Genomic DNA, 21,065 nt, shown 5'->3' with positions numbered 1-21,065 from the left:
AAGGTTTACCCCTTATCCTCAATCTATGACCCCTAGTTCTGGAATCCCCCATCATGGGGAACATTTTTTCTGGATCTACCCTGTCTAACTCTGTTAGAATTTTATAAGTTTCTATGCAATCCCCTCTCACTCTTCCAAACTCCAATGAATGCAATCCTAACCAGTTTAGTCTCTCCTCATATGACAGTCCTGCCACCCCAGGAGTCAGCTTGGTAAACCTTCGCAGTGTTAATGTTTCAAATCATATACTCTTTATTAGAACTGAAAAGAGGGAGAATGTGTCAGAAGTGTAGAAAGTGCAGCAAAAAGTACATTTCTGTCATGTCTTCCATAACCTGAGCATATCCCAGTGTGCACCACAGCCAATTCAACCCTTATTTAATCAGCGCAGGCAATCATTGCTACAGTGGCACAGTAGTTAGCACCGCAGGCTCACAGCACCAGGGACCCAGGTTCAGTTCCGACTTTGGATGGTTGTCTGTGTGGAGTTTACATGTTCTCTCCGTGTCTGCGTCGGTTTCCTCCGGGTGCTCCAGTTTCTTCCCACACTCCAAAAGATGTGCAGATTAGATTGATTGGCTGTGCTAAGTTGCCCCTCAGTGTCAGGGAGAATTAGCAGGGTAAATATATGGGGTTACAGGGCCAGGGTGGGATTGTTGATACTTCAGACCCAGATGGGCTGAATGGCCTCTTTCTACACTGTAGGGATTGTATGATTCTGTGATCAGTGATCCTGATCTATTTGTTTTTGAATCCTATTGGTTGTCGGATCGAAATTGGTCTTGGGAGATTTGGCTCGCTCTTTGAGGTGATGCCCTGGGTTGCTTGCCTTCTAGTGAGGAGGCGGACAAGAGTGCAGCAGCGCGTCAGCCAACACCATTGTTCAGTTCCTGCTCCAGAGGCTCAAGCACACAAAATCACAGTCATACAGCACAAAAGAGGCCCCTCAGCCAATCGAGTCTGCACCAATGCATTAGAAACACCTGAATTCCCACTTCATCCCGTCTGCTAGCACTTGGTCCATAGCCCTGAATGTTATGATGTGCCAAGTGCTCAGCCAGATACTTTTTAAAGGATATGAGGCAACCTGCCTGAACCGCCATCCCAGGCAGTGCATTCCAGACCGTCACCACCCTCTGAGTAAAAATGTTTTTACTCAAATTCCCCCTAAACCTCCCACCCCTCACTTTTAACTGCACCCCTACCCCCCCTCACCCCCCCTCAAGCTGACCCTTCAACTAAGGGGAACAGCTGCTGTCCATCCGCCCTGTCCATGCTCCTCATAATCTCATACACCTCAATCAGGTCACCCCTCAGTCTTCTCTGCTCCAACAAGAACAACCTAAGCCTATCCAACCTCTCTTCATAATTTAAATGTTCCATCCCAGGCAGCATCCTGGTGAATCTCCCCTGCACCCCCTCCAGTGCAATCACATCCTTGCTGTAATGTGGCGACCAGAACGGCACACAGCACTCCAGCTGTGGCCTTACCAAAGTTCTACACAACTCCTGATGACCTCCCTGGCTTTGTAATCTATGCCTCGATTGATAAAGGCAAGTGTCCCATATGCCTTTTTTCACCACCTTACTAACATAACCATCCGCTTTCAGAGATCTGAGGACAAATACGCCAAGGTCCCTTTGTTCCGCGGAACTTTCCGGTATCATGCTATTCATTGATTGCTTCCTTGTCAAATTACTCCTTCCAAAGTGTATCACCTCACGTTTTTCAGGGTTAAATTCCATCTGCCACTAATCAGCCCATTCAGCCATCTCGTCTATATATCCTTGTGGCCCAAGATACTCAAACCTATTGCAGTGTTACCCTTGTGTTTAATGACAAACACATTGCTGATGATGTTCATGCTGAATGATTTGAAGACTGTGGCACAAGTGTTGGGTGTTGGTCAAGCAGCATCGTACTGCCAGCACCAGGAGGTGAAATGTTCAGATATTTACTCCTTTAACTCTATCTAATGTGGTTTCCTTGCAGAGTGACATTTGGTCTTTGGGAATTACTGCAATCGAGATGGCCGAAGGAGCTCCACGTAAGTTTTTCTTTAAGCGGGGTTGATGAAGGAACTATTTCCTTTTGCTGAACTTTTCACTCAGCCAACCCAGCTTTTGTTAGCCTTTTTTTAAAAATCATTGAGCAACTAATGAAAATGATTGGCGCGATCGATTTGAGCTGTGGTTTTGCTCGTTAAAACTCAAACTCAGGAGCTGGTGAGATTGTTATTGGTCTGTCGACTCAATATTATTACTGCCGGACGTGGTGTGAGGTGGTGTGTCCCAAAGTTTTAAACTGTGGACAGGAGAGATCCCCGTTTTCCAGGGCCAGATGTTTGTGTTCTGCTTCTGGATGCAACTTAAAAATAACTAGCTGGGAAGTAATTTATTCCATTAAATCCCTACAGTGCAGAAGGAGGCCATTCGGCCCATCGAGTATGTTACCCAGACCCTATTTCCGTAACCCTGCTGATTTCCCCTAACCTGCTTTTCTTTGGACACTAAAGGGCAATTTAGCATGGCCAATCCATCTAACCAGCACATCTTTGGACACTAAGGGGCAATTTAGCATAGCAAATCCACCTAATCTGCATATCGTTGACACCAAGGAGCAATTTAGCAAGGCTAATCCACCTGACCTGCACATCTTTGGACACTAAGGGGCAATTTAGAATGGCCAATCCACCTAATCTATATATCTTTGGACACTAAGGGGCAATTTAGCATGGCCATTGCACCTAACCTATGCACCTCTGGACACTAAGTGGCAATTTAGCATTGCTAAACCACTAAACCTGCACATCTTTGGGATGCTAAGGGGCAATTTAGCATGGTCAATCCTCCTAACCAGCACATCTTTGGACTGTGGGAGGTAACTGGAGCAGCTGGAGGAAACCCATGCAGACACGGGGAGAATGCAAACTCAACACAGACAGTGACCCAAACCGGGAATCGAACCTGGATCCGTGGAACTGTGAGGCAGCAGTGCTAACCACTGTGCCACCGTGCCACCTGCCCTTGGTTTTCAAGTGTCTTTGAACCAAAGGCCAACATTTCACTAGAATCTTGAGCTGTCTTTGCAAAGTCAAAATCAATGACTACTGGACCCACAAGTCAATTGCAGAGTTCCAAACTGAGCAACATGCAATCAGCTGTGTCAGTCAGAATTAGAGGATATTCGAATACGACTGATGTCTTTGATGGATATAGTCACCGCTCAATGAGTGATGTGCTGTGTGATTAGTGGGTTTCTTACGCAGTTCATTATGTTCTGCAGCAAGCGTTTTCTGCATCCCAGTCGGGGTCGGGCACAAATTATGGGGTGCTTTAAGATTGTGACTGTCTTACTGGACCAGTAATGCAGAGCCCTGGACCTGGCAACATCAGCTCAAATTCCACCATGGATGCTGGGAAATTTAAAACAAATTCAGTGGATTGAATAAATGCAGAATAAAAGGCTCGTGGCAATGTTCGTGCTCTGAAACAAGGGCTTTGAATCCTTCCAATTCAAGCACATCCTTTAGGGAAAGGCCTCTATTGTCCTTACCCAAAGATGTGTACGTTAGGTTGATTCGCCATGCTAAATTGTCCCTTAGTGTCCAAAGATGTGTAGGTTAGGTGGATGTTAAATTGTCCTTATTATCCAAAGATGTGCAGATTAGGTCGATTAGCCATGGTAAATTGTCCCTTAATGTCCAATGATGCCCCTTAGTTTTTTTTAATGTTTATTTATTAGTCACAAGTAAGGCTTACACTGCAGTGAAGTTATATTGAAATTCCCCTCGTCGCCACACTCGAGCACTTGTTCGGGTCAATGCACCTAACCAGCACATCTTTCAGACTGTGGGAGGAAACCCATGCAGACACGGAGGAGAACATGAAAACTCCACACAGTCAGTGACCCAAACCGGGAATCGAACCCGGGTCCCTGGCGCTGTGAGGCAGCAGTGCTAACCACTGTGCCACCATTCTGCCTTTAGTGTCCAAAAATGTGTAGGTTAGGTGGATTGCCATGCTAAATTGCCCCTTAGTGTCCAAAGTTCTTTAGGTTTGAGGGATCAGCCATGCTTAATTGCTTATTAGTGTCCATAGATGTGGCCTACGTGTGACTCCAGAGCCATAGCAGTGCGGTAGCCTCAGTTAACTGCCTTCGAATTGATTTACCAAACTGCTTCATTGCACACAAGCAGGTGGCTCACCTTCAGCTTCTCGGGGACAGTCAGGGACAGATAATAAATACTGACCTGTTCTGTGCCAGGACAGCAAGGTGGCGCAGTGGTTAGCACTGCTGCCTCACAGTGCCAGGGACCTGGGTTCGATTCCCGGCTTGGGTCACTGACTGTGTGACGTCTGCACATTGCATATTTGCTGGCAGATCAATACACAAGCTATATCTCTCCAAAATGATGGATGGCTCTGCCATGGATTAAACTGGGAAATCGATGACATTGTATAAGGTGTTTTTTTTTAGGCATCAGTTTAATGATGTTCTTCATATTTCTTTTCACTTTTATTTTTATTTCTGTTTCACCTTAGCTCTCTGTGACATGCACCCAATGCGGGCCTTATTCCTTATTCCAAGAAACCCGCCTCCCAGGTTAAAATCAAAGAAATGGTGAGTGATTGCAGAGTGTGATGGTCAGTAATGGGAGGGAGGCTGGGTCCTGTGATGTGTTCACCATTTTAATAACCTATGGTGCCAGTCTGCCTTCAGCCCAGTTTCCCCGATGTGTTAGATGGAGTAACACCAAGGCAGGAAGGAAAGTGAAGGGAATCGAGACACAGTCGCTAGATGGTGCGCTATGGGATTAAAGGACACACTAAATACTGAGGAAAACTGAAATGCTGCACAGTTTTAGAAGCATAGAAAAAGGAAGGGTTGGGAGTCAGCAGACAAAGAATGAAACATTGAACATGGAAAGCAGCTGGATAAAGAGTTAAGGAGCAACGAGGTAAAGAGTTAAAGAGCAATGAGGTAACGTGTTAAGGAGCAGTGAGGTAAAGAGTTAAGGAGCGACGAGGTAAAGGGCTAAGGAACGGCGAGGTAAAGAGTTAAGGAGCAGCAATGTAAAGAGTTAAGGAGTAATGAGGTAAAGAGTTAAGGAGCGGCAAGGTAAAGGGTTAAGGAGCAACGAGGTAAAGGGTTAAGGAGCGACGAGGTAAAGGGTTAAGGAGCAACGAGGTAAAGGGTTAAGGAGCGACGAGGTAAAGGGTTAAGGAGCGACGAGGTAAAGAGTTAAGGAGCAACGAGGTAAAGAGTTAAGGAGCAGTGAGGTGAAGAGTTAAGGAGCAACGAGGTGAAGAGTTAAGGAGCAACGAGGTGAAGGGTTAAGGAGCAGTGAGGTGAAGAGTTAAGGAGCAACAAGGTAAAGAGTTAAGGAGCAACGAGGTGAAGAGTTAAGGAGCGGCGAGGTGAAGGGTTAAGGAGCAACGAGGTGAAGAGTTAAGGAGCGGCGAGGTGAAGAGTTAAGGAGCAACGAGGTGAAGAGTTAAGGAACGGCGAGGTAAAGAGCAGCGAGGTGAAGGGTTAAGGAGCAACGAGGTGAAGGGTTAAGGAGCAACGAGGTGAAGAGTTAAGGAGCAACGAGGTAAAGAGTTAAGGAGCGGCGAGGTGAAGAGTTAAGGAATGGCGAGGTAAAGAGCTAAGGAGGGGCGAGGTGAAGAGTTAAGGAACGGCGAGGTGAAGAGTTAAGGAGCGACGAGGTGAAGGGTTAAGGAGCGACGAGGTGAAGGGTTAAGGAGCGATGAGGTGAAGGGTTAAGGAGCAACGAGGTGAAGGGTTAAGGAGCGGCGAGGTGAAGGGTTAAGGAGCGGCGAGGTGAAGAGTTAAGGAGCGGCGAGGTGAAGAGTTAAGGAGCGGCGAGGTGAAGAGTTAAGGAGCGGCGAGGTGAAGAGTTAAGGAGCGGCGAGGTGAAGAGTTAAGGAGCGGCGAGGTGAAGAGTTAAGGAGCGGCGAGGTGAAGGGTTAAGGAGCGGCGAGGTGAAGAGTTAAGGAGCAGCGCAGCAGATTGCAAGAAACTGTGAAGAGTTTGAACGAAGCCCAGTCCATCAGGCAAACCAGTCTCCCATCTATTGACTCTGTCTACACTTCCTGTTGCCTCGGGAAGGCAGCCAGCATAATTAAGGACCCCATGCACCCCGGACAGACTCTCTTCCATCTTTTTCTGTCAGGAAAAAGATATAAAAGTCTACGGTCGTGTACAACCGACGCAAGAACAGCTTCTTCCCTGTTGCTGACAGACTTTTGAATGGACCTATCTTATATTAAGCTGATCTTTCTCTTATTGAATGGCGGGGCAGGCTCGAAGGGCTGGATGGCCTACTCCTGCTCCTATTTCTTATGTCTTATGTCTTATGGCTGTAAAACTAAATTCTCTATGAACAGTATGCTTTGTCTGTATAACATGCAAGAAACAATACTTTTCACGGTATCCCAATGTATGTAACAATAAATCAAATCAAATCCTTCTCCCCTGTGTACTCTATGAATAGTATGCTTTGCCTGTATAGTGCACAAAAATCAATACTTTTCACTGTATCCCAATACGTGACAATAATAAATCAAATCAAAAATCAATCCTGGTGCATGTTTCTTTTGATTGAGGTGCACTGGGATTCCGAAGCTAGTTGCATTTGAGGAAATACGCGGGTTGCATTTTTTTTTTGATTTATTATTGTCCCATTTATTGGGATACAGTGAAAAGTATTGTTTCTTGCGCACTATACAGACAAAGCATACCGTTCATAAAGTATATAGGGGAGAAGGAAAGGAGAGAGTGTGGAATGTAGTGTTACAGTCATAGCTAGGGTGTAGAGAAAGGTCAACTTAATATGTGATAGGTCCATTCAAAAGTCTGACAGCAGCAGGGAAGAAGCTGTTCTTGAGTCAGTTGGTACATGACCTCCGACTTTTATATCTTTTTCCCAACAGAAGAAGGTGGAAGTATGTGTGTGGGGGTGGGGTGGGGGGGCGGGGGGGGGGGCTTGATTATGCTGGCTGCTTTTCCGTGGCGGGAGACAATGTAGATGGAGTCAATGGATGCAGCTAAAGATGCTATTTCATCCCTTCTACCTGAAGGCTTGAGTGTTCTGCGCCTATGAAGCAAAGACCTGGGGCTTTAGGCAAACCTGTAAGAGAAAATGCTGGAAAATCTCAGTAGGTCTCGTAGCACTTGTAAGGGGAGAAAAGAGCTGACTTTTCAAGTCCGGATGACCCTTCGTCAAAGCCAAAAGGCACAATAAGAAGTCTCACAACACCTAATGAAGGAGCAGCACTCCGAAAGCTCATGATTCCAAATAAACCTGTTGGACTTCAACCTGGTGTTTGAGACTTCTTATTGTGCCCACCCAGTCCACTGCCGGCATCTCCACCTCATGGCTAAATGGAAGATGTTTATATTGTACAGGGAAAGACAAGTCATAGCCACAAAAATAAGGGTAAAGGCTAAGAGGTGCTAATGGCAGTCCATAGAGAGGATAAAGGCTGTGAATGGCCTAAGGGCAGAGAAGCTGAAATCAGAGGGTAAGTGTGACGGATGGAGATGTGAGGGAAGGAGGTGAATGGGTGGGAGAGAGGTAAAATTGAGAAAAGGGGAAGCAAAGGAGGAGAAAACATAGAACATAGAACACTACAGCACAAACAGGCCCTTTGGCCCACGAGTTGCACCGATCACATCAACACCTATCTATAACCCCCAATCCCATAAAACCCCATATACTCATCCAGAAGTCTTTTAAAAGACCCCAGCGAGTTCGCCTCCACCACCACTGATGGCAGCCGATTCCACTCACCACCCTCTGAGTGAAAAACTTACTCCTAACATCACTTCTGTACTTTCCTCCCCGCACCTTAAATCTGTGTCCTCTCGTAGTGACCATTTCAACCCGGGGAAATAGCCTCTGAGAATCCACCCTATCCATTCCTCTCAACATTTTATAAACCTCTATCAGGTCGCCTCTCAACCTTCGTCTCTCCAGGGAAAAGAGACCCAGCTCCCTCAACCTAACTTCATGAGGCATGCCTCCCAGTCCAGGCAACATCCTTGTAAATCTCCTCTGTACCCTTTCAATAGCTTCTACGTCTTTCCTATAGTGAGGCGACCAGAACTGCGCACAGTACTCCAAATGAGGCCTGACAAGGGTCTTATAAAGTTGCAGCATTACCTCCCGACTCCTAAACTCAATCCCTCGATTAATGAAGGCCAGTACACCCGGACCCCAAGATCCTTCTGCTCTTCAACACTACTAAGACTCCTGCCCTTGATAGTGTACTCGTTCATCCCGTTGGTTCTGCCAAAATGGACGACTACGCATTTATCCGCGTTGAAGTCCATCTGCCACTTCTCCGCCCAGTCCTGCATCCTATTTATGTCCTGCTGCAAAAGATAAGAAAAGGGGGATAAAATAGGGGGAAAGTGTGTGGGGAGGGAGAAAAGTAAAGAAAGGCAAAGGAAAAAAAGGTAGAGAAAGTGAAAGATGAAATGAAATGAAATGAAATGAAAGCAAAGAGGTGGAGGTGGGGTAGAGCAAATCATCTGAATGTGGAGACCAGAAGGCTGCAATGTGCCTAGCCGAAAGATGGGGTCCTGTTCCTCCAGTTTGTGTTGAGCTTCACTGGATCATTGCAGCAGGGCCAAGGACAGACATGTGGGCAAGGGAGCAGGATAGTGTGTTAAAATGGCAAGCATCCGCAGTAATTCACTTTTTAATCCAGTGTCTGCCGTGAATATTTGTGCAAATTGTCTGCGACTTGTGCAGTTTTTTTTCAACAAAAAAAAAGCATGCTACTATACACCCGTTTCTTTGATAGGTCGAGGAGGTTTATAGAGTTTATTGAGAATTGCCTGATAAAAAATTACACCCAGAGGCCGTCTACAGATCAGCTGCTGAAGCACGGTTTCATCCGAGACCAGCCAACTGAGAGGCAGGTACGCATCCAGCTGAAGGACCATATCGATCGCACCCGGAAGAAGCGAGGTGAAAAAGGTGAGGATGGAGTCACTTACTCAGCAGCAGCCGCTGCCCGTCTTATCACGTGCCGCGCAGATAATTTCACGTCTCATGTTGGGGGCATAGTAACAGGTTGTGTTTATCAAACAGAGGAGACAGAGTACGAATATAGCGGGAGTGAGGAGGAGGAGGACAATGTCGGTGAAGAAGGAGAACCCAGGTGTGTTTTTCGAGAAATAAAAAAGCTGCGTCTGTTTTGTTGAGAAGAGCCTCTTTCATAGAATCCCGACAGTGCAGGAGGTGGCCATTCGGCCCATTGAGCCTGCACTGACAGCAGTCCCATTCTGGCCCTGTCCTCATGCATTTATCCTGTTAATCTCAGTGTCAGTTTAGCATGGAGAAGCCACCTAACCTGCCCATCTTTGGATATTAAGGGGCAATTTAGCAAGGTCAATCCCCCAACTGCAGATCTTTGGACATTAAGGGGCAATTTAGCATGGTCAAGCCACCTAACCTGCACATCTTTGGATATTAAGGGGCAATTTAGCATGGCCAATCCACCTAACCTGCACATCTTTGGACATTAAGGGGCAATTTAGCATGGTCAATCCACCTAACTGCATATCTTTGGACACTCAGGGACAACTCAGCATGGTCAATCACCTGACTTGCACATCTTTGGACATTAAGGGGCAATTTAGCATGGCCAATCCACCTAACTGCACATCTTTGGACTGTGGGAGGAAACCCACGCAGACTCAGGGAGAACATGCAGACTTCACAGAGTGACCCAAGGCCGGAATTGAGCCCAGGTCCCTGACACTGTGAGGCAGCAGTGCTAGACATGTCAGGCAGCAGTGCTAACCACCACTGTCCTTGTTAGCCATTTCCCACTCTACAAATTTAATTTTGCTGCAGAATTGATAATGTAAGTGTAAGCATTGAGTACTGTGAACCTTAACATAAAGCACCAAAGTCAGCCAAGAGTGTACCTTTTATTTCTGCAGTCTCTTTTTCTGAGTGAGATTTTTTTCTTGGTAGTTTGAGGTGCCAAGTTCTGCTTTTTGTGCGTTAAGGTGAGTGGTGTTGGTGCTGGGGGGGATGGGCATTTCACCATCCTTCCTGTTCAAGCTCGCAAGACCAAATCACCTTTTTCAACTCTGCCTCAAACTCTGTGCCCAAACCACAGATTCCCTCACAGTCCCCAGCCACTGTTGCAGGGAGAAGCAAGGTGCTTGTAGCCTCATCACCCTGTTTGACAGCAAGCTGAGCTTCCAATCCCTTATTAACTCGATTCAGAAAGACCACCTGGTTCCTTGTAAAAAAAAAACCGGCGTTAGGATACTATCCCCTATTAATGAATTGTGCCCTTTAATTTTTTTAAATGAGATTTAAATAAAAAAAAGTTTGTTTATTAGTCACAAGTAAGGCTTACATTAGCAGTGCAATGAAGTTTCTGTGAAAATCCCCTAGTCGCTACACTCCGATACCTGTTCGGGTAATACAGAGGAGAGAATTTAGCATGGCCAATTCATCTAACCAGTACATCTTTTGGACAATGGGAGGAAACCGGAGCATCCGGAGGAAACACAGACAGTGACTCAAGCTGGAAATTGATCCCAGGTCCTAGCACTGTGAGGCAGCAATGCTAACCACTATGCTGCCCTACACGTAAGAACATAAGAAATAGGAGCAGGAGTAGGCCATCTAGCCCTTCAAGCCTGCCCCGCCATTCAATAAGATCATGGCTGATCTGAAGTGGCTCAGTTCCATTTTCCCGCTTTCTCCCCATAACCCTTAATTCCCTTGCCTACCAAAAACCTATCCACCCGTGTCTTAAATATATTTAGCGAGGTAGCCTCTACCACATCAACGGGCAGAGAATTCCAGAGATTCACCACCCTTTGAGTTCCTCCTCAACTCCGTTCTAAACTGCGCCCCCCCCCCCTTATCTTGAGGTTGTGCCCACTAGTCCTGCTGTCCTTTCTGAGCAGGAAGAATCTCTCTACCTCCACCCTATCCGTCCCCTTCATTATCTTATACGTCTCTATAAGATCCCCCCCTCATCCTTCTTAATTTCAACGAGTACTATACTTTGTTTCTCTCGGTGAACTAAGCAGTGGCACTTTCCTGATGACTGATGTCAGGTTCATAGACTTGTACTCTCCAGTTGTTCTTCTCTCTCCTTTTTTGACAAGAGGTGTTACATTCACCAACTTCAACCTTGCTGGTACTGTTCCCAGGGAAACTAGGGAATGTTACAAAATTCAGAGCCACCCCATCCACTTTCGATCCCTGGGATGTAGGCCGTCGGGTCCTGGTGATTTGCTGGATTTTTGTCCCGAGAGTTTCTTCATTAATCTGGAATTCACTACCTGATATCCATGGAATCCTGGCAGTGCAGAAGACCATTTACCATGGCCAATCCACAAACCTGCACATCGCTGTACACTAAGGGACAATTTAGCATGGCCAATCCACCTAACCTGCACATCTTTGAACACTAAGGAGCAATTTAGCTTGGTCAATCTACCTAACCTGCACATTGTAGGACACTAAGGGACAATTTAGCATGGCCAATCCACCTAACACACACATCTTGGGACAGTAGGAACAATTTAACATGGGCAGTCCACCTAACCAGCACGCCTTTTGGACTGTGGGAGGAAACCCACACACGCACGTGGTGAATGTGCAGACTCCACACAGTCACCCAAGGCCGGAATCGAACCTGGGTCCCTGGTGCTGAGAGGCAGCAGTGCTAATCACTGTGTCACTGTGCTGCCCATGGTTCCAATTCAACTTTCAAAAGAGTGGTGGATTAATGTCCACCCCACTTTCAGAAGAATGGGGGATAAACTGTCAGGACAATAGTGAACGAAGAGGGGAGTGGGACTTATTGGATAACTGCCCCGATCGGGACAGGCTGAATGGCAGCCTTCTGGGCTGTATGATTCTGAGCATTGTATGATTCTTGTGTACCTTTCTTCTTGCCCTCCCCAAATCCGCGGCAGCTCCATTGTGAATTTGCCGGGTGAATCGACGCTGAGGCGCGACTTCCTGCGTCTGCAGCAGGAGAACAAGGAGCGCTCAGAAGCTGTGAGGCGGCAGCAGCAGCAGCAGATCGTGCTGCCGCGCCGGGACCCCGAGGAGCTCAAGCGGCAGCTTATCTCCGAGCGGCACAAACGTGTGGAGGAGCAGAAAGAGCAGCGGCGCCGGTTGGAGGAGGTAGAATTCTCACACATGTTCTTCAGTACATTTGAAGCATAACTCAAACCATAGACGTGTTGATTTATAATGTCTGTATTTTGTGTGCATTCTGTGATCCCCAGCTAGAATTCCTCCAGTCCAGAAGGAGGCCATTTGGCTCATTGAGTCTGCACTGACTTTGTTCAAGCTCACTCCTATCCCCGCAACTCCATGCATTTACATTGCTAATCCCCCTCACCTGCAAATCTGTGGACACCAAAGGACAATTTATCATGGCCAATCCACCTAACCTGCATATCTTTGGACAATGAGGGGCAATTTAGCATGGCCAATCCTCCTAACCTGCATATCTTTGGACAATAAGGGGCAATTTAGCATGGCTAATCTATCGAACCTACACATCTTTGGACACTAAGGGGCATTTTAGCTTGGCCAATCCTAACCTGCCTTTCTTCGGAGTGTGGGAGGAAACCCACACAGACAGACATGGAGAGATTGTGCAAACTCCATACAGACAGTGACCTGAGGCTGGAATCGAACCTGGGTCCCTGGCGCTGTGATGCAGCAGCGCTAACCACATGCCACCCCAACAAGAATGAGCTTAGATGTTGCGGCCTCTTTGTATGTGTGCTGTTCGTGGAGGGGTTTTCCTGAGCAGAATAAAATTTGCTCATTTAATTTGCTGCATTCCTGTCCATGAGCTGATAATGTCATGGGAACTCGTTTCTGTGTACTTCTGAGTTCCTGAGCTTCCTTTCTCATTCCACATTTACAGTACTTTAATGCATGGACCTCATGACTTCTTCAATGAGATTTGAGTTAATATCACATCCGGTTCATTTAACAAGCAGTTGTATATTTGGAGGTGTTACTGTCTGCAGTCATATGCCGGTTAGGCGCATTGGCTATGCTAAGTTCTCCCTCAGTTGTACTCGAATAAGCGCTGCTGTGTGGCGACTAGGCAGTTTGCACAGTAACTTCGTTGCAGTGTTAATGTAAGCCTACTTAGAGTCATAGAGTTTTACAGCATGGAAACAGGCCCTTCAGCCCAACTTGTCCATGCCGCCTTTTTTTTAAAACTGCTAAACTAATCCCAATTGCCCGCATTTGGCCCATATTCATCTAAAACCATCATACCCATGTAACTAAATGCTTTTTAAATGTTAAAATTGTACCCGCATTACTACTGCGTCTGGCAGCTTGTTCCAGATGCTAACCCTCCCTTATGTGAAAAAGTTGCTCCTCTGGACACTTTTCTATCTCTCCCCTGTCACCTTAAACCTATGCTCTCTACTTTTAGACTCCCCTACCTTTGGGAAAAGATATAGACTATCTAGCTGATCTGTGCCCCTCATTATTTTATAGACCTCTATAAGATCATCCCTCAGCCTCCTACGTTCCAGAGGAAAAAGTCCCAGTCTATCCAGCCTCTCCTTATAACACAATCCATCAAGCCCTGGTAGCATCCTAGTAAATCTTTTCTGCACTCTTTCTAGTTTAATAATAAGCTTTCTATAATAGGGTGACCAGAATTGCACACAGTGTGGCCTTACTTGTGACACTAATAAATAAACTTAAACTTTCATGCAGATTTCCTTCCAACCCTGTTTCAGATCAGGCTACACTGACGAGAGGCATTCTCAGCCGAGGTCTGAGTTCAGCATCAGTCATGGAATGGCATGTAATACCACTAAGCGGGACTGATGTTAGAGGAGAGATTGACTAGATTAGGATTGTTTTCACTGGAGTTCAGACAAATGAAGGGAGATTTATAGAGACTTATAAAATTCGAACAGGAATAGATAGGGTAGATGCAGGGAGAATGTTCTCAATTGGTGGGGGGAGACCAAAACCAGGAGTCACAGTCTGAGGATTCAGGGTAGACCATTTAGGACGGAAGTGAAGAGACATTCCTTCACCCAAAGAGTGGTGTGCCTGTGGAATTCATTACCACAGGAAGTAGTTAATGCCAAAACATTGAATGTCCTCAAGGAGCAACTAGATATAGCATTTGCGGTGAATAGGATCAGAGGTTATAGGGAGAAAACAGAATTAGACTATTGAGTTGGATGATCAGCCATGATCGTAATGAATGGCAGAGCAAATGGCCTCCTCTGCTTCTGTCTTTATGTATCTATGTTGGATGCTGTGATTGGACAATACTTAGTGAACAATCCTGATTGTGCTAAGAATACACTAACAACCAATTTGAGATTACTATTTGGGCTCACAGTATGGCTCACGAATGCCTACTAGAAGCTACATATATTCACACAATAGTGCTATCTTTGCAAATAGTTTAGTTTTAAAGTTGATTTATTAGTATTACAAGTAGGCTTGCCTTAACACTGCATCATAGTTACCATAAAAATGCGCTTAGTTGCCACACTCTGGCGCAATTTGGGTACACTGAGGGGGGAATTTAACATGGCCAGTGCACCCTAACCAGCATGTCTTTCGGACTGTGGGAGGAAACCAGAGCACCCAGAGAAAACCCATGCAGACACGGGGAGAACATGCAGACTTCGCACAGACAGTGTCCCAAGCCAGGAATCAAACCCACTGTGCCACCCAAACAGAAAGAACGTTGTATCTTTTTGAACAAAAACAAATCTTGGTGGTAGGCGGGCAGCCGTTAACTGGTTCATTCCCCACAGTAAGGCCTTCACAGTCAATTTGCCTGGTTTGGATTTTAACAAGAAGCTTGGCAGTTAGCTGTTTCATTGGTGCATTCACCATGGCCATGCAACTACCAATCAAATTTCACTCTCATGTAGTATAAACTGTTGGTCCCTTTGAGATTTGCTGTTCTTGTGATTCTGTCCTGATGAGTGCAAGATGAAAAGCTTCGTCAGCATCTGTCCTTTTTTTCAGCGATGCTAAATTTCTGTGCTGTCAACTGACTAATTGACCTAGTATTAATTGCTGTTTGTGGAAGAGAGTTCTAAACCTCTGCCAACGTGTGTGAATACGATGTTTCATAATTCCACTACTCAAAGGTCCAACTGTAATTTTTACACTAGGCTGCTGAGGCATGGCCTCCCCAATTAACAGAAATAATTCCACACCTGGGCTGTTCCTTTAGAACCAGAGAATCCCTACAGTGAAGAAGGAGGCCATTCAGCCCATCAAGTCTATACTGACTCTGACAAAGTATCATCAGGCCCTCCACTCCACCCTATTCCCTATAACCCATATATTTTAACATGGCTTATCCACATAACCAGCACATCTTTGGACACTAAGGGGCAATTTAGCATGGCCAATCCACCAAACCTTCACATCCTCGGACACTAAGGGGCAATTTAACATGGCCAATCCACCTAACCTGCACATCTTTGGATACTAAGGGGCAATTTAGCATGGCCAATCCATCTAACCTGCACATCTTTAGATTGTAATAGGAAACTGGAGCACCAGGAGGACATGGAAGAATGTGCAGGCTCCACACAGACAGTCACCGAGGCTAGAATTGAACCCAGGTCCCTGGTGCTGTGAGGCAACAGTGTTAACCATTGTGCCACCGACTGGCTTGTAAACTTTGAACAGTTTACTCTTAATTTTCTAGATTTAATTTATTATTGTCACGTATTGGGATACGGTTTCTTGCATGTGATACAGACAAAATACAATGTTCATGGAGTCACAGGGGAGATGGAAAGGAGAGGGTGCAGAATGCAGTGTCACAGTCATAGCTAAGATGTAGAGAAAGGTCAACTCAATATATGATAGGTCCAGCTTGATATGGTTTTGCTCTGTCCAAGATCGCAAGAAAGTACAAAGGGTTGTGAACATAGCCCAGTCCATCAGGCAAACCAGCCTCCCATCCATTGACTCTGTCTACACCTCCCGCTGCCTAGGGAAAGACAGCATAATCAAGGACCCCACGCACCCCGTTGGAAAAAACATACAAAAGCCTGAGGTCATGTACCAACCGATTCAAGAACAGCTTTTTCCCTGCTGCCATCAGACTTTTGAATGGACCTTACATTAAGTTGATCTTTCTCTACACCCTAGTCATGACCGTGATACTACATTTTGCACTCTCTTTTCCTTCTCCCCTGTGTACTCTGAATGGTATGCTTTGTCTGTATTTTGTGCAAGAAACAATACTTTTTGCTGTATCTCTATATATGTTGCAATACTAAATCAAATCAAATTTTAAAAAGTTAACCCGTTATGAAACCGCATCCCGTGACCAGTGGAAACAATCTTTCAGTGCCTATCCTATTAGACCCTTCAGAATCTTAGAACATAAAACTAGAAGGAGCCGAGCTAGGCCATTCGGCCCACTGATTCTGCCCTGCTATTCAATCATGGCTGATAAGTTTCTCAACCCCATTCTCCCGCATTTTTTCCATAACCTTTGATTCCCGTACAATTCAAGAACCTGCCTGTCTCTCTCTCTCAAATACGCTCGATGACCCAGCCTCCACCACCTCTCTGGTAATGAATTCCACAGATTCATCACCCGCTGGCTGAAGAAATTTCTCTTCATCTAAGGGTGCCACCCCTTACTCTGAGGCTGTGCCCTCGAATCCTCATCTCTCCTACTAACGGAAACGTCTTTCCCACGTCCAGGCCTTTCTGTACTCTGTATATATAGCTCATATATTTCAATGTGATCGCTTCTCACTCTTCAAAACTCCCAAGAGAACGTAGACCTAATTTGCTCAACTGCTCATTAGCGGACCACCCCTTTTCTCCCAGGGACCTATTTAGTGTACGTTCGCCATCCAGTCTCCAGTGTAAAGTATAAGTGATCCGTTCCCCACTCTGAATTACTGATATGTCAACTCCCAGTAATCGGCATCACTCATAATTCATCAGTTTTGCATAAGCAGCGCTGAGCTGTGTTATGTCTCGTTGATTGTGACTGGAGGCACCGGCTTTTCTGTGAGGCCCCAGTCTGTTGCTGCACTTTGTCAAATTATCATCCAGTCACATTTCATCAGCCATCTCCTATAACTGTGTGAGGTTTTGTAATAAAAGGCACTGACAGTGGACCTGCTTGAATGGGTGCTGAAAGCGAAATCACTGTTGGATCTTTTTGCCACCGGCTTCTTCAGCGCCTTAAACATCGCGGCTTGGTTCACGCAGGAGAAGATGGGTGGCAAAGAATTGAGGCGAGGGGTTTATTCTTGATGTCAACCACATGACCGTAGATATCAGGGGAACGTTGGTGTTCAGTTCAGTTCTGTCCCCCCTCTCCTTTTTTATGTTACGTACTTGTGTTGTTCCCCGCCCCCCCCATGCGAGGCTCCCAAGCTGCTGCGCGGAGGGCAGGTTGCAATGCGTGTCAGCACCCCATGGTACCAGCTTGTTCCAGCTCCTGTGTTCAGCCTCACTGCCCTGCTCCCTGCTTGGGTGATTTTTAATTGGAGTTTTCAGATCCTTTCTTCGTGAAAAAGAGCTTCAGCGTCACCAGCAATCACCGTGCCCACTCGACCTTGCGAAATGTCTGTCTCAAGACACTGATAGACGAGCCATTTGGCAATAAATTGCCTTCGTGCAGCGCGTTAAATGCAGCAACAGTCCCCTGCACACACACAGCACAAAATGTGACACGGCTCCATGTAGGGGAGGCAATGGTCCAGTGGTATTATCGCTCGACTATTCACCAATTAATCTAGGGACATGTCTGTCCTGCACTCAGGAGGACAAATGCAAGAACACCAAATTTCAAGCGATCACAATTTATATTACAAGAGAAAAGGATGCTGATTGGTTGGCAAGTTGACTCTGGTTGAGGCGTTGCCACGGAGAAAGCCGCAGGGACCTATCAGCTCCGCAAAGCTGCTGGGTAATTCCAAAAAAGGTCAGTGTGAACATACATGCTTTTGTTAGCTAGGGGAGCCTCCCCTTGCTTTGCAATCAGCACCTTTTTCTCCTGTATGATAAATTAACTTTAAGTTTATTTATTAGTGCCACAAGTAGGCTTACATTAACGCCACAATGACACCGGAGAAAACACACGCAAGTTGATTACTCCTATTTTTTGTTCCTCGTTCAGCTTCTGTCGTCCTCTGTGGGGCTTCCAGCATATCATCCGTTCTCGCAGCTGTTATAGTTTCTTCAACAATGCTGTGACTCTCCTTTTATTTACTCCCCCTCCTCATTTCATGCACAAACTCTGTAACCAGGACTGTTGAGTTGCCATTCCTTTTCTCCTTTAAGCCACATCTTGGTTCAACAATGGTATCAGATTTCTACGTGTCTATCTGTACCCTCAGCTCATCTGCCTCATCGCTTTCATTGACGTATACACCACTAGTCACTTAAAATCTCCATGTTATCCATTTTCTAAATGTATGTTATTAATTTCCTATCTATTTCTGTGTTGATGTTTATGTTTTTTCCCCACCCCTCTCCATCAAACTTGAGGCGGTGTGGTAGTTTAGTGATTAACACAGCTACCTTACAGCGCACAAACCTGGGTTCAGTTCCCAGCTTGGGTCACTGTCTGTGCGAAATCTGCATGTTCTCTGCGTGTCTGCGTGGGTTTCCTCCCGAAGTCCAAAGATGTGAGGGTTAGGTGGATTGGCCATTCTAAATTGCCCCTTAATGTCCAAAGACGTGTCGATTAGGTGGACTGGCCATGCTAAATTGTTCTTTAGTGTCCCAAGATTAGGTGGATTACCGAAGTAAATATATGGGGTTATGGAGATAGGTCCTGGATAAGATGCTCTGTTGCAGAGTCAGTGTGGACTCAATGGGCTGAATGGCCTTTTAGGGGATTGTATGAAACCCTATCAACGTGGTTTAATTTAAATTAACATTCCTGATTTATCTTTCTATTCTTTTAATTATCTTTTATACCTATCAGAACGCCGCTCTGTCACTCTCCTTCCAAGCTGAAAGGCGCAAGTTTCTTCGGTTTTTTTATCATAACTCAAACTTGTACCAATAATAATTAGTCTCATGGCTCTACTGTCGGACAGTATTCTGCCTTTGCGCCTGGATCTAGGCGTAGTACTCATGGTGCAGTCTTAGTCGAAGCAAATTGTACTTGCACACGCTTTCTGTGATTTAATGTTGTCCTGTCCTAGCTTTGCAGTTCAGTGCTGTCGATGTAAGTGAAGTTTCGGTTACTGTTTGTATGTCCATAGCAAATGTAAGGCATCCAACTGCGATTCAGCGCTTAGAACGCTCCAAGGGTTGTGCTCTCAAACCTCATTTCGGTGGCCAAATGGGCACTCCCTGCACCAGTGCTGAGAGAGCGCTGCATTGCTGGAGATGCTGTCTTTGAGATGAAAGGCAGCACAGATGTTAGCGCTGCTGCCTCACAGCACCAAGGGCCTGCATTCGATTCCCAGCTTGGGTCACTGTCTGTGTGGAGTCTGCACGTTGTCCCTGTGTCTGTGTGGATTTCCTCCCGGTGCTCTGATTCCTCCCACACTCTGAAGGCGTGCTGGTTAGGTGCATTGGCTGTGCTAAATTCTCCCTCAGTGTACCCAAACAGCCGCTGGAGTGTGGTGACTAGGAGATTTTCACAGTAACTTCATTGCAGTGTTAATCCAGGCCTATTTGTGATACTAATAAATAAACTTTACTTTAGAAACCAAAAGAGCTTTGACGAAGGGTCAGCTGGACTCCAAACGACAGCTCTTTTCCCTCCTTATAGATGCAACCAGACCTGCTGAGATTTTCCAGCATTTTCTCTTTTGCTTTCAGATTCCAGCATCCAGAGTAATTTGCTTTAAACCTTACTTTAGATGTCCCTTTTTACTTGTTTGTGGGACGTGGGCTTCGCTGGCTGGCCAGCATTTATTGCCCATCCCCTAATTGCCCTTGTTCAGAGGGCAGTTGAGATTCAACTACATTACTGTGGCTCTGGAGTCACGTGTAGGCCAGATTGGGTAAAGGTGGCAGATTTCCTTCCCTAAAGGACATTAGTGAACCAGATGCGTTTTTCCAACAATGGTTTCATGGTCATCAGTAGATTCTTAATTCCAGATTATTTTTACTGAATTCAGTTCCACCATCTGCCGTGGCGGAATTCGAACCAGGGTCCCCCAGAACATTAGCTGAGTTTCTGGTCTAGCGATAATATCACTAGGCTATTGCCTTCCCATGTAGACCTCTGACTTGGATGTGAACACAGTGCTGGAGGAGCAGAGGAGCTAGCACTGTGTGTTGACCAATATTGATTGCTTGTCCATCACCCCTTAAAGAGACTAGCTGGTCATTGTCTCATTACTGATGGCTGCTACATTACTGTAGTGACTACACTGGCTTTGGAACATCCTGAGTTCATTCATGCAACTAAATATATGCACGTTCACTCCGCATCTGTAAGGAGGGAAAAGAGCTGCCGTTTCGAGTCCAGATGACCCTTTGTCAAAGCTCTTTTAGTTTCTAAAGTTTATTTATTAGTGTCACAAATCGGCTTACATTTTGTAGAGTCAAGTGCAAGTGGACTCCATTTGCTGGAGGCCCTGGTGTCCTAACTTCCCACTGTTTCTTAGACCATAAGATAGAGGAGCAGAATTCGGCCATATGGCCCATCGAACCCCTTATAACTGCACCCCCATTATTAGATTCCCTCACCACTGGAAACCATCTCTCAGAATCCACTCTGTTAGATCCTTCAAAATTTTAGACCATAAAACAATAAGATATAGGAGCCGAATTAGGCCATTCAGTTCATTGAGTCTGCTCCGCCGTTCAATCATGATAAGTTTCACCATCCCATTCTTCTTCGTTTTCCCCATGAACTTTGATCCCCTGACCAATCAAGAACCTAACTACCTCTATACACTTAATGACCTGGCCTTCACAGCCTTTGCTGGCAATGAATTTCATAGATTCACCACCCTCTGGCTGAAGAAATTCCTCCTCATCTTGGTTCTAAAGGGTCTCTCTTTACTCTGAGGCTGTGCCCTCGGATCCTAGTGG

The 21,065-nt window shown here is 45.8% G+C and overlaps 1 protein-coding gene across 4 annotated transcripts in view; it reads left to right on the top strand.

Moving 5' to 3' along the window:
- The window catches only part of LOC145338650 (misshapen-like kinase 1), a 316,064-nt gene that overhangs the window by 201,510 nt on the left and 93,489 nt on the right, over positions 1-21,065 (top strand). For all 4 annotated transcript variants that reach the window (XM_080183038.1, XM_080183040.1, XM_080183039.1 and 1 more), the window contains exons 8-12: positions 1,994-2,048; positions 4,546-4,624; positions 8,818-8,993; positions 9,108-9,177; positions 11,972-12,185. In XM_080183038.1, coding sequence (XP_080039164.1) covers positions 1,994-2,048; positions 4,546-4,624; positions 8,818-8,993; positions 9,108-9,177; positions 11,972-12,185 — 594 coding nt within the window. The remainder of the gene's footprint in view (positions 1-1,993; positions 2,049-4,545; positions 4,625-8,817; positions 8,994-9,107; positions 9,178-11,971; positions 12,186-21,065) is intronic.

This window comes from Carcharhinus amblyrhynchos, unplaced genomic scaffold, assembly GCF_965287045.1.
Source record: "Carcharhinus amblyrhynchos unplaced genomic scaffold, sCarAmb.v2.hapA chromosome_128, whole genome shotgun sequence".
Classification (NCBI taxonomy): Eukaryota; Metazoa; Chordata; class Chondrichthyes; order Carcharhiniformes; family Carcharhinidae; genus Carcharhinus; species Carcharhinus amblyrhynchos.
The sequence above is the reverse complement of the archived record's forward strand: the minus strand, read 5'-3'. Positions and strand labels throughout refer to the sequence as shown.